Source organism: Nesoenas mayeri, assembly GCF_963082525.1.
Source record: "Nesoenas mayeri genome assembly, chromosome: 4".
In the NCBI taxonomy this organism is placed as follows: Eukaryota; Metazoa; Chordata; class Aves; order Columbiformes; family Columbidae; genus Nesoenas; species Nesoenas mayeri.
Window position 1 is genome coordinate 76,413,525 of NC_137540.1, and position 13,368 is coordinate 76,426,892.

General features: G+C 49.3%; 1 protein-coding gene across 2 annotated transcripts in view; it reads left to right on the plus strand.

The window, feature by feature from the left end:
* EXOC6B (exocyst complex component 6B) overlaps positions 1-13,368 on the plus strand; it is a gene marked incomplete at both ends in the record, with an annotated part of 314,229 nt that overhangs the window by 54,721 nt on the left and 246,140 nt on the right. For both annotated transcript variants that reach the window (XM_080344137.1, XM_080344138.1), the window contains 4 exons: positions 3,688-3,735; positions 5,981-6,071; positions 6,165-6,210; positions 9,149-9,353. In XM_080344137.1, the coding sequence (XP_080200263.1) occupies positions 3,688-3,735; positions 5,981-6,071; positions 6,165-6,210; positions 9,149-9,353 (390 nt within the window). The remainder of the gene's footprint in view (positions 1-3,687; positions 3,736-5,980; positions 6,072-6,164; positions 6,211-9,148; positions 9,354-13,368) is intronic.

The following is a 13,368-nucleotide window of genomic DNA, read 5'->3' on the forward strand; positions in this document are numbered from 1 at the left end:
CCCCAGAGTGTCAGGGGTTGAAGGGCCCTGGAAAGCTCATCCAGTGCAATCCCCTCATGGAGCAGGAACACCCAGATGAGGTTACACAGGAAGGTGTCCAGGCGGGTTGGAATGTCTGCACAGAAGGAGACTCCACAACCCCCTGGGCAGCCTGGGCCAGGCTCTGACACCCTCACCCCCAACAAGTTGCTTCTCATCTTAAACTGGAACACAGGAGGTACCACTTAATACCCACTGTCCCTTGTCCTGTCCCTGGTTGTCACCAGCAGAGCCTGGCTCCATCCTCCTGACACTGCCCCTTTCCATATTGATCCCCAGGAATGAGTCCCCCCTCAGTGTCCTCTTGTCCAGCTCCAGAGCCCCAGCTCCCTCAGCCTTTCCTCACACGGGAGATGCTCCACTCCCTGCAGCATCTTGGTGGCTGCGCTGGACTCTCTGCAGCAGTTCCCTGTCCTGCTGGAACTGAGGGGCCACAACTGGACACAGTATTTTTGCTGGCTGAGCTGTTCCCCGTACAAATGTATCTCTGCTCTCCAGTTGTGTGTCCCACCTTCACTTCCCTTTCTCGGGCGGGTGTTGCACACGGGGACGGGATCAGCGCAGCAATGGGGTCACGGCGATGCCCTTGGCGTCCATTCCCAGGATTCCTCTCCAGCGCCCTTTGCTCCTGTCTCTCATCACTCTGACACTCTCTAAACGATAGCAGAGCACTGGTTAAACCCCCAAAGCCAAAGCCCTGCTCCGCACCACATGTTCCGTCTCCAGATGAAGGGACTAAGGGCTCGAGCCTCCCCTAAGCCCCTCGTGTGATCCCGTCGTCTCGTTCTTCACCTGCTGTCTGTCCCCCCCTTGCTGTGCGTCTGTCTTGGATTAGAAAAGCTCTTCCTCTGAAAAGCTTCAGCGTCTCCACAGAGACTCTGTATAAATAACTGTGATTTTTTTTCTCGATGTATGGATGTAGATCTTAAGAACAAAACAAAACACACCCCCCTGCCCCCTAAAAACTCATAGTGTGCAAGGGCAGAATATACCCTCACTTTTGGCTTTAGCTGGGATTGATATGTAATTTTAATAGAAGACTAGTGCAGCCGTGGCATTATTTTAGGAGCAGTTTTAAATTACCCTACACAGATTCCTTTTTCCTGGTGGGATTTTCAGGATATAAGCAAATAAAATAATCTTTGGAAGGAGATACCAGCTCCTGCTTGTAAAATCTCGATACATCATAAAGGAAATGAGCAGGTTTTGCGCAGGGCGAGCGGCCAGGAGAGCTGAAGCTACTGCAGAATGCGATGCAGATGCCGCAGAGAAATGGGGAGATCACGGGATGACTCGTCTTCTCGTGTCACGGTTGAGCTTAAAACCCAGCGTTTTAACCCAAAAGGAAGCCTGTGGAGCTGGACGACTCTGCTTGTTGAAGCAGCACCAGCCTCTCCTGTTCCAGTTTGAGAAATCGTTGTTGACCAGTAGCTTCCAGTAGTCAGCAGGGAACAGATTGGATCCCGAATCAGTTTTGTATATACATGTGTTAATCCAAAGCTCCCTTCCTGAACTGGGTGCCTCGTGGTTTGCTCCAAAAGGAAAGAGGTGGCTGTTGTAATATCTTTGTCTTTTATCTCTGGAGAGTTGGGCAGGGAAAAATTTAATGAAATGTAACAAGGGCAAGTGTAGAGTCTTGAATCTGGGCAGGAACAGCCCCAGGTTCCAGTGTAAGTTGGGGAATGACCTATTAGAGAACAGCATAGGGGAAAGGGACCTGGGGGTCCTGGGGACAGCAGGGTGACCATGAGCCAGCACTGGGCCCTTGTGACCAGGAAGCCAATGGGACCTGGGGTGGGTTAGAAGGGGGTGGTCAGTAGGTCAGAGAGGTTCTCCTGCCCCTCTGCTCTGCCCTGGGGAGACCACACCTGGAATCTTGTGTCCAGTTGTGGCCCCTCAGCTCCAGCAGGACAGGGAACTGCTGGAGAGGGTCCAGCGCAGCCACCAAGATGCTGCAGGGAGTGGAGCATCTCCCGTGTGAGGAAAGGCTGAGGGAGCTGGGGCTCTGGAGCTGGACAAGAGGACACTGAGGGGGGACTCATTCCTGGGGATCAATATGGAAAGGGGCAGTGTCAGGAGGATGGAGCCAGGCTCTTCTGGTGACAACCAGTGACAGGACAAGGGGCAATGGGTGCAAACTGGAACACAGGAGGTTCCACTTAAATATGAGAAGAAACTTGTTGGCGGTGAGGGTGTCAGAGCCTGGCCCAGGCTGCCCAGGGGGTTGTGGAGTCTCCTTCTGTGCAGACATTCCAACCCGCCTGGACACCTTCCTGTGTAACCTCATCTGGGTGTTCCTGCTCCATGGAGGGATTGCACTGGATGAGCTTTCCAGGGCCCTCCAACCCCTGACACTCTAGGATTCTGTGATCTTCTGAATCCACCTTGAGGCTTGTCCTGCTGTTGCTGCTGATCCATGCACCGTCTGCGCTCTGTTGGGTGCTTGGAGAGCATCAAATTATGTTCCTTCACTAGTGATAAACTTATTATTAGGAAATTTTTAGGAACAATTTCTTCCCCAAAGGGCTGTGGGGCATTGGAACAGGCTGCCCAGGGCAGTGCTGGAGTCACCATCCCTGGAGGGCTGGACAGATGGACATGAGGTTCTCAGGACATGGGGCAGTGCCAGGGATGGGTTATGGTTGGACTCCATGACCTTGATGGGCTTTCCCAATCAAAATGATTCTACCATTAAAATTTCAGCCTATTCAGCAATTGCAGAAAAAGCATCAGGAAACAAAGCTCTGAAGTAGGTTTGTGTGATCTTGTGCACACGCTGCGGGAGCTCCGTGTCGCAGCTCCTGCTCTTGTTCAAGCCCAACGACCTATTTTTTTGCCTGTAGAATGAACAGAACCCCTGAAAACACAGGAGCTCGTCCCCAAAATTTGGTGATGCCCCCCGCAATCCAGCAGCAGCTCCCAATGCACAGCGAGCCTGGGTAGAAACCTCCGAGACGTCTTAGAGATGAGCCTGGAAATGAGTATTTACAACTTGAGGGGCTCTGAAAGAGTGTCCTATGGGGGGAAACCAACCTTCTCTTGTCTGAGCTTGAACTGAGTCTTCAGGAGAATTCCCAAAGTCATCTTTCTGCTTGTTGTATGAATAATGTGTAAGCGGCTTATTTTCTATCCTGATGAGCCTGGATTTTGATATTTGAACTTCATAGGTTAAGCCCACGTTGAGGAGTTGTTTTCCTGCTGTGATGGTAAGGAGTTAAAACCTAATTGTAATGGTTTTGCTGCTGGGCACGACAAACTTAATTCCAAGAGGTTTGTGTCGTACCGCCACCACTCATATAAAACAGCTTTTAAGGTGGAAACCTGCGTGAGCATCTGCTGCAAAACGTGATCTGTTGGGACAGCAGTGTTTTGAGGCTGCTGTGCAAAAGTGTTGAATCCTGTTGCCTTTTACACAATTGTAGTAATAGGGAAAAAGTCCTTTTGGGGCACCCTTACTATTCTCTGTGTCCTGTAAGCTGGAATGGTGATGACCATTGGATCAGCTCATAAACTGTGTTACACTGGGTGAGAGAAGACTGTGTGAAAAGTGATAGCGTTCATCTATATGTTTTTTGGTTTTGTGGAAAACGTTGTCCCGATTTACATGCCGATATGCTTTGTCTTTTTTTTCCCCAAATATCCTTGCAGAATCAAGTGACGGACACCAACCGAAAGCTGCAGAATGAAGGAAAAGAAGTAAGTGATACATTCATTCATTCTTTCTTTCGCTTTTTTAATACTGACTGTGCTCGCTAGTGGCAAATTACACAGAGCAGCAATAACCGCAGGGGCGGCACTGGGTGAGCTTTGAAGGTCCCTTCAACCCAAACTGTTCTGCGGAGAGTCTGATTCCCACTTCACAATATGGTACCGCAGCAATTAAACTCAGGGTGGTTCTGGAGCTGCATGGGTAGAGACATCAAGGTGTAGATAAGGAGGAGGTGATTGAGCATATCTGGAATGGGATGTGCCTTAAACTACCTTCATCCTTCTGCCCTTTCATCATAAGGGAGCATTAACAGGTTAATTAAGGGGAGACTTTCGAGTCGGGGTGAAGGAACCGATGCATGAGGGTTTTCAAGTGTGTAAACCAGATGTGTGAGAACTCTCGGGGATGGTCCTTCTGTCATTGCTCTACCCATATTCCATATACATCTGCTCACAGAACCCCAGAGTGTCAGGGGTTGAAGGGCCCTGGAAAGCTCATCCAGTGCAATCCCCCCATGGAGCAGGAACACCCAGATGAGGTTACACAGGAAGGTGTCCAGGCGGGTTGGAATGTCTGCACAGAAGGAGACTCCACAACCTCCCTGGGCAGCCTGTTCCAGGCTCTGCCACCCTCACCCCAAACAAGTTTCTTCTCATGTTTAAGTGGTACCTCCTGTGTTCCAGTTTGTACCATTGCCCCTTGTCCTGTCCCTGGTTGTCACCAGCAGAGCCTGGCTCCATCCTCCTGACACTGCCCCTTTCCATATTGATCCTCAGGAATGAGTCCCCCCTCAGTGTCCTCTTGTCCAGCTCCAGAGCCCCAGCTCCCTCAGCCTTTCCTCACACGGGAGATGCTCCACTCCCTGCAGCATCTTGGTGGCTGCGCTGGACTCTCTCCAGCAGTTCCCTGTCCTGCTGGAGCTGAGGGGCCACAACTGGACACAAGATTCCAGGTGTGGTCTCCCCAGGGCAGAGCAGAGGGGCAGGAGAACCTCTCTGACCTACTGACCACCCCTTTCTAACCCACCCCAGGTCCCATTGGCTTCCTGGCCACAAGGGCCCAGTGCTGGCTCATGGTCACAGTATCACAGTATGTTTGGGATTGGAAGGGACCTCAAAAGATTATCTAGTCCAATCCCCCTGCTGGAGCAGGAACACCCAGGTGAGGTTGCACAGGAACATGTCCAGGTGGGTCTTGAATGTCTCCAGAGAAGGAGACTCCACAACCCCCCTGGGCAGCCTGGGCCAGGCTCTGACACCCTTACTGAGAAGAAGTTTTTTCTCAAATTTAAGTGGAAGTCAGGAAGTCACCCTGCTGTCCCCAGGACCCCCAGGTCCCTTTTCCCTATGCTGCTCTCTAATAGGTCATTCCCCAACTTATACTGGAACCTGGGGTTGTTCTGCCCAGATTCAAGACTCTACACTTGCCCTTGTTCTATTTCATTAAATTTTTCCCGCCCAGCTCTCCATCCTGTCCAGGTCTCTGATGGCAGCACAGCTCCCAGTGTCACCACTCCTCCCAGCTTGGTGTCACCAGCAAACTTGCTGACAGTCACTCTATTCCCTCATCCAAGTCATTGATAAATATATTGAATAATGCTGGCCCCAGTACTCTTTGCACCGTTTCCGTTTTCCTTCTCAACCACCCTCTCGGACACCCAGACTTCATTGTGCTGGAAGCATTAGTGCTTCCGCCAACTGCATTGGGAACGAGAAAATCCTCACATCAGACCAACTATTCTAATAAAGATTAAAGATAAAACATCCTTTGGGGAGGCGATGATGTGGCTTCTCTCTTGGACTAAGTAAACATATCTCTTTGGTACCATGACCTGCCCATTTAGAAAAAAGCAGCTGATGTTTCTTTTCATCTGTGGTGGCTGATGTGTGTTTTGCCCTCGTCCTAACGCGCAGGTTTTTGTTGGACTGAACATTTAGAAATGTGATGCTAAGAATCCCCTTGGGAGCCAGCGACCGCATCCCTCTTTGAGAAGAACTAGAGGAAGAGAAGCTTGGGGGCGAGTAGGGACCAGATGAACAAAATGGGATTGGGAGATGATTTTTGGAACTCACAGGATGTGCTCCGCGGCTGCTATTTGTGATGGCTTTGCTCCTTGCTTACTGGAAATTAAGGGAGTGCTTCCATGACTTGGTACAGAACCTGGAGTTTATATCCCCTCTGCTACATCTGTTTACTATTCTTAATGAAACTTATTCTTCCTCCTTTCCAAAGCTCATCATAGCAATGGAAGAGCTGAAGCAATGCCGATTACAACAGCGGAATATTTCGGCGACGGTCGATAAGCTGACGCTGTGTCTTCCCGGTGAGGAATTGGAAATTGCTCTTTGTTTTAATCCACGTCTCTTTGCTTTGTGCTTGTGTCTCACCACTCGTGTGTTTGTTCTTCTCTTTCCAGTCCTGGAGATGTACAGCAAACTGCGGGAGCAAATGAAATCTAAAAGGTAAATGTTATATAGAGCGGTGTATGTATTGGAAGAGTCGAAAAGAATCAATTTGGTGCTGGATAAATTCAAGAGGTTGTCACAACTTGAACTTGAAAATCAGCCTTTCCAAGGGAACTTGTGTGATTTCTGGCTGGTGTCTTCACAGTCTGGTGTAGCCTAGAACCAGGATTAAAGCGGGCTCTAACTCTTTGCGTTAGGCTTTTAATGAAGGTGTATGCTGACATTATTTACATGAAAGCTCATGAAAGCTATTTGTTATCAACGAAATTTCATTCAATGAATATAATAATACAAAACCTGATATCACCTGAGAGAATCCATGGACACAAATGGAAGCCAAACACCTGAGCAACGTTGCGCAGGATGGGGAAGTTGGTGAGAACGCTTGTTTTGCAGTCAAAATAATTGCGAGCTGAACTACAGGGACTTGGTGGCTCAGAAATCACGAGCTGTAAACCCCGCATTTCTTTTCCCACCCTGCTCTGTTGGCGATGCCGAAGGGTAAACCCACGATCTGGGATATTTTCAGGGCTGGGATCCTGGGGGATGGTTTGTTTAAGCAACCGTGGGATTTCGGAGGCGCTTTGAGCCCCCGGGGGTGGCAAATTGGGCAGAGAGCAGCTGCTGGGGGAGGTCAGCTGGAAACCCAGCGGGGGGAGCGCTCGCATCCCGCCGCCGTCCGTGCCTGCCATCCATCACCACAGCGGCACAGAGAAACCAGATGTTTCCAACGAGGCGATAACTAATTGGATGGGCGTATTTTTACATTTCCCCTCCTGCCTCCGCTGATCTCCACGGTCCTCGGACCTCGGGAAGCAGATCCGCGTTCCTCCCGCAGAACGGGACGCTCGGAGGAGGTTCAGCCGTTCCCGAAGCTCGTTGTTCCTCAGGCTGGCTCGGTGCGGAACGGGGCAGCGTGTCATTTGCACAACTGCTCTCATCTGTCTGGAGGAACAGCAAGGGCTTTATCCACTGACAGATGTGGGGTGGGGAGCCCGGGCTGTGCACAGCCTGGGAACTTGGGCAGGGAATCCACATGCCGCTCGGTTCCCTCGCTCTGGGTCGCGTTTCCAGGCTCTGCGTCTAAGAATTGCAGCTTTTTTTTTTCCTTCCCTGTCTTTGGATTGGTTCATTTTAAAACAAATAGAACTTGAAAGCCACATTTAAAGAAAATCTAAACCCTTGGTGGTTTTTTTTCCTCTCCTTCTTCCTATATCTGGATTTGATGGCTTCATTCACCAAACACAGCACAACATGTTAAATACTTTTGTGCCTGCACTCCATATCGCTTATACATAATTTCATGATAGCCAGTGAGGGGGTTGGTTTACTAGCGTGGGTCTTGAGTTTGGAGCTCACAGTCTTTGAGCAGCAATAGGTTTTGCATTCAGGCTGAATAAACTCAGCTTTCCCAAGGCAGACAAAATGAGTTACGTGGTGTTTATAAACCAAACCAGGTATTGGTGAAATGTAGAATCTGCGGCCATTAGCTTGAGCTGGAGATGGTGGAACAAACCTGGAGAAATGACCCTGCAGAGAGAAGAGATGGAGGGAAACGTTTCATCTGCGTTGTCCAGAATTTAAGGAAGGGACAGAGAGTTTATTTCCAAGGGCTGTGGCTGCTCGTTGGGAAGTGATGACCTGGGGACCCCATTGGTGACCACGCGCTGTCCCCCCCGTTCACCTTTTTGCTGCTTCTGGTTCAGCAAACAACGCCCTAACAATCTACCAGACCCTCCGGAGCGTGTTGATCCCCTCTGCTTGAATTTCTGGCGTTCTGTACGCTCTGGAGTTTCTCTCCAGAGAGGTTTGCGTTTTATTGCACATAGTTTTTCATACCTCACCACAGTGCAAACACCACCCGGGTTACAGGGTTAATCCGTTCGACTGCTGGTGTTGGGAACAGGACAGGCCATTTCTGCTTAAAATAACTCCCCTGTGGACCTGCCTGGAGTTCAGGCCAGAATTATTCTGAATGGGGATGTGAACAGGTTTTTTCAATGGTGCTAATATGTTTCTTATGACTAAACACTTATTTTTCCCTGCAAAATATTCAAAGTATAAGCGGAGGTGCTTGTGGCCGGGATTAACCATGGGTATAGTCAGCTAATGTTGCCTTAATTCACCCTACAGGTGACTATGAGCTGGTGTTAGTCTGCAATATGTTCTTATAGATCCTGCTAATGCTTCCTAGGCAGTTCCCTGATCATTTGGGGTTTTAAGCTTTGACCACATTTGTGGTCAGACCAGGAGAAGGACATTCTTGCATTTTACGTTGCCATTCGGGGGTACCCCTGGATTCCAGTGAACAGGCAAATCCTATGGTCCCCACTTCCCAAAGGGAAAAGAGGGAGAGTGTTTGAGAAAAACGATTTGCTTGGAATAGTTTCCTATTTAGCATCTTGTGTCTGGCTGTGAAGGTCGCTTTTATGTAGAAAGGTAGGCTAAAATGTATACTGCCTTCCCTGAGGCCATTGGGCATCACCAAAATTAAAGGCATAAGAGAAGAAACATTGGGATTCTTTCATTCTTAAATTTATAACATCCATTCCTTTTAGAGTGGGGAAATAAGTTATTTTCAGCTTTGAAAAGGTCACGTAGCCAATTGGTACAACAGTAGTTGTTGGCGAGGCTGGGCCTTTGTAGAAAATGTGTTTGTTTGGACCCGTAGGCTGGGCTTTGTGTCACCTCTATCTAAATAAAAGGCTGCCCAGGGCAGCGCTGGAGTCACTGTCCCTGGAGGGCTGGACAGACGGACATGAGGTTCTCAGGATGTGGGGCAGGGACAAGGGTGGGTTATGGTTGGACTCAATGACCTTGAGGGTCTTTTCCAACCAAAATGATGCTGTGATTTACAGTTAAAGCCCATTTTGTAGGGAAAGCAGGATGGAAATCACTTGCTCTTCCCACACCTTGCCTTGCTTGCTCTCCGCAGACACTACCCAGCGCTGAAGACCCTGGAGCACCTGGAGCACACGTACCTGCCCCAGGTGAGCCACTACCGCTTCTGCAAGATCATGGTGGACAACATCCCAAAGCTGCGGGAGGAGATCAAAGAAGTCTCCATGTCGGACCTCAAGGATTTCCTGGAGAGCATCCGTAAGCACTCGGACAAGATTGGGGAGACGGCGATGAAACAGGTAGGACTTGTGTGTGCGCACGTGTTGGAGCTGTCGTGGGAAGAGGAACCTGGTTCACCATCGTGTTAAACAAAGTTCTACTTTTCAACTGAGGAGTCAGCTTCGTTTTAAACATTGAAGTAATTTTGCTCCCAGGTGAAGCAATGATTCTTCACTCTGTGGTTGCTACTGGAGTTTATCTTCTGGTTTTTATGCATTGAAAAGCGATGGGTGATTTTTGTTGTCATCTCCTCCTGGCTGTGTTTTCCTCTTGCTGAGCCAGAGCTGCAGTCGGAGTGTGTAACTCACATTTTCCACTTAGTAGAACAGGGATGTTTGTGCTGCTGTGCCTGGTGGCAGCTGGAAGAGCCGAGACACCAGTGTTGATTTCCCAGGTTCGGGCTAAAGCAACAGAAGTTCCTATACTGACTGCAGCTCTTTCTTTGCACCTTGGACTGATTTTGCAATCCTGGGTGAACTTTGATTGCACCTTGTTTGAATTCACCTGGCAGTCAATGTCTGTCAAAGATGAACTGAACATCCCCACGTGCGCATTAAAATGCAGTTGCCTTTCCCCACCCTTCTTTAATAATCTATTTGGAATTTTAGCAGTTTTTTCCTGTTGTAGCTGGAGAGCGTTGCTCACAGTGGCTCTTAAGAAGGACTTCGCTACTTTGAGATTCAAATGCGCTAGTAATGAAATGTTCCCTCTCATGAGCAGTGAACTACTCCCTCCGATAGCCATTGATGGGTTGGACTTTGATTTATGGGAAGGACTCTTGCTATAAGTTTTCACAAGATAATAAAATCATGCTGTTAGGTTTATGGTCAGAGATACCAGTAAGTTCAATTTTCTATTCTATAAACACCATTTCTGTAAAGCGGTCCAACTTGAACATTTCTATTAATTGATTTAATTTACAGTATGTCCACTACCTTATTCTCTTCTCAACCTCTTTCTAGTATTTTAGGAAAACAAACCAAGCTCTATATTGTGTAATAGCTCTTGGGAGAGTTGCCATTCTCTATCTGAGAGTTCATCCGACTTTTTTGTTAGTTGTTGCGACGAATCCAGTGGGATATGAAGTTCAACAAGGCCAAGTGGTGGGTCCTGCAATTTGGCCACAACAACCCCCTGCAGCTCCAGGCTGGGCACAGAGTGGCTGGAGAGCAGTCGGGCAGAAAGGGACCTGGGGGTGCTAATGGACAGAAGCTCAACATGAGCCACCAGTGTGCCCAGGTGGCCAAGAAGGCCAATGGTGTCCTGTCCTGGATCCAAACCAGCGTGGTCAGCAGGACAAGGGCAGTGATCCTTCCCCTGTGCTCTGCACTGGGGAGGCCACACCTGGAGTGTTGTGTTCAGTTCTGGGCCCCTCAGCTCAGGAAAGAGATTGAAGTGCTGGAGCGGGTCCAGAGCAACAAGACTGGGGAAGGGACTTGAGCACAAGCCCTATGGGGAGAGGCTGAGGGAGCTGGGCTTGGTTAGTCTGGAGAAGAGGAGGCTCAGAGCTGAGCTCAGCACTCTCTAGAACTACCTGAAGGGCAGTTCTAGCCAGGTGGGGATTGGGCTCTTCTCCCAGGCATCAGCAATAGGACAAGGGGCCATGGGCTTCAACTCTGCCAGAGGAAATTGAGGCTGGAGATGAGAAAGCAATTCTGTGCAGAGAGAGTGGTCAGGCATTGGAACGGCTGCCCAGGGAGGTGCTGGACTCACCGGCCCTGGAGGTTTTTCAACTGAGATTGGCCATGGCACTTAGTGCCATGATCTAGTCAATGGGCTGGAGTTGGACCAAGGGTTGGACTGGATGATCTCTGAGGGCTTTTCCAACCCAGTCCATTCTGTGATTCTGTGAATCGAACTTTACGAACCTGCAGGAAACGTGCGCTGCGCTGGACATGGAGCCCGATCTGCACAGGGGCGATGCTGGGAAAGGCTGCGGGTGCTGCAGGGCTGAATTCACCTCATACAGCGGTTTCTAAACCAGGAACTGTTTACCAAAAATACTCTGGTTTTGTTCATTACGGCAGTCAGACTTCAAAAATATTCTTCCTTGGTTCCTGTGGCTGGAAAGGAATAGGAGTTTCATTTGTCTTTTGCCGCTCAATTAATGCAGTGAATATGTTACTTTAAATAAGTAACTTCATTATATCCTATTAAGGATATTTACCAATCGCAGAGGCGTAAGGGGATGATGCACATGTTGCGGCTTCTTGGAATCTCCAGTTTTATCATCATGATGCTGGGAGGGAAATTTAAACCTCCCGGCACTGTGGTTGATGAGTTTGGTGGATGGGGAGAGATGTGTGAGTCCAACTGCTCCAGCAGACCTGTGTAAGAAATTCCCCATCAGAGCTAGAGATATTTGTGTAGCTTTGTGCTTTTTGCACCTTCCAAATCCATGGTGGACTCCTAAATTGAGGTCTGAGTTGTGCTACATTGATGTTGGGAGCATCTCGGTTACGGGTACATCGGAGCTTCAACGTTTGAATGTATCCATCAAAAAATACGCAAGTGGAAAAGATATTATGTGGGCTGTAGCAAGGGAGTGACAAAACAAGATACACCAAAAGAAGGCTCCGGTGAGACCTTATTGTGGCCTTTCCGTACTTTAAAGGGTTGATGAGATGGGGACAGACTTTTGAGCAGGGCCTGTTGTGATAGGATGAGGGGTGATGGTTTTAAACTAAAGGAGGGAGATTCAGGCTGGACATGAGGAAGGAATTGTTGTCCCTGAGGGTGGTGAGAGCCTGGCCCAGGTTGGCCAGAGAGGTGGTGGATGAACCATCCCTGAGACATCCCAGGCCAGGCTGGACGGGGCTCTGAGCAACCTGAGCTGGTGAAGATGTCCCTGTCATGGCAGGGGTGGGATTAGATGAGCTGGGAAGGTCCCTCCAACCCCAACTATTCTATGATTCTGTTTTAAGAAGGTAATGTTTAGATATTTTAAGTTTGCCTACAGATGACACAGTTTGATTTATATCTTCAGCCTCTGTCAAACCCCATTTTTCTGCTGTTTTATGAGAGGAAGATGCAGACTAGAAGAATCACACAGAACCCCAGAATGTCAGGGGTTGAAGGGCCCTGGAAAGCTCATCCAGTGCAATCCCCCCATGGAGCAGGAACACCCAGATGAGGTTACACAGGAAGGTGTCCAGGTGGGTTGGAATGTCTGCACAGAAGGAGACTCCACAACCCCCCTGGGCAGCCTGGGCCAGGCTCTGCCACTCTCACCCCCAACAAGTTGCTTCTCATATCTAAGTGGAACCTCCTGTGTTCCAATTTGAACCCATCGTCCTACTGTTGGTTGTCACCGAGAGGTTCCTTCACCCTTTGTGGGAGCAGTTCTCTCCAGGGTTGGACTCCATGGCTTTCCAGCAGTAAATCCGTACTGTTCCCACCCAGTGGCTTGGGAAAGGAAGGTCAACTTGCCGCTTCCAGTTGCAAGAGCCGAGTTGGAGCTGGAATTCAAGCAACGTGCTACGTTTATTCCTGCAAAAAATATCATGATCTGCTTCACCAATGAGTAACAATGAGGAGCTGAAGATTTCGGAAACGAAGGTTTTGGAACCTCCCATCGCCGTGGGGTCATTTCACGTCGTTTTGCCGCTTCTTGCGCGGCTGCGTCTTTTCCTCGGCCCGCTGGCCAGGATTGATGGATAGCGGCGCTGGCAGGAGGCCTGGGAGACTCGGGGAACCGCGATTGGCAGCTACATCCATTCGGTTTAAATTAGCATCGTATAAATTCTTCTAAAATTGTTTGATTTCACCACCGGGAACGGCAGAAGGCTTGATACAATGGGGAAAGGAAATGGTGTTTTTGTAACGTTACAAATCTGAGGCCGATGATGACAAGAGCTGAAAGTTTCATTTTGTGATAATCAGAAGGGTCTGTGTGGGAGCGCCGGGGGCTGGCGCGTTCCTGCCCGCGGTTGGGGATGTGGGGAGGAGGAGAACGTGGCATGAAGGCAAGTGAGATGATCCCGGTGTCAGCAGGAACCCAACAGATCTCACAGCGCGCCGAGAAACTTTATAGTC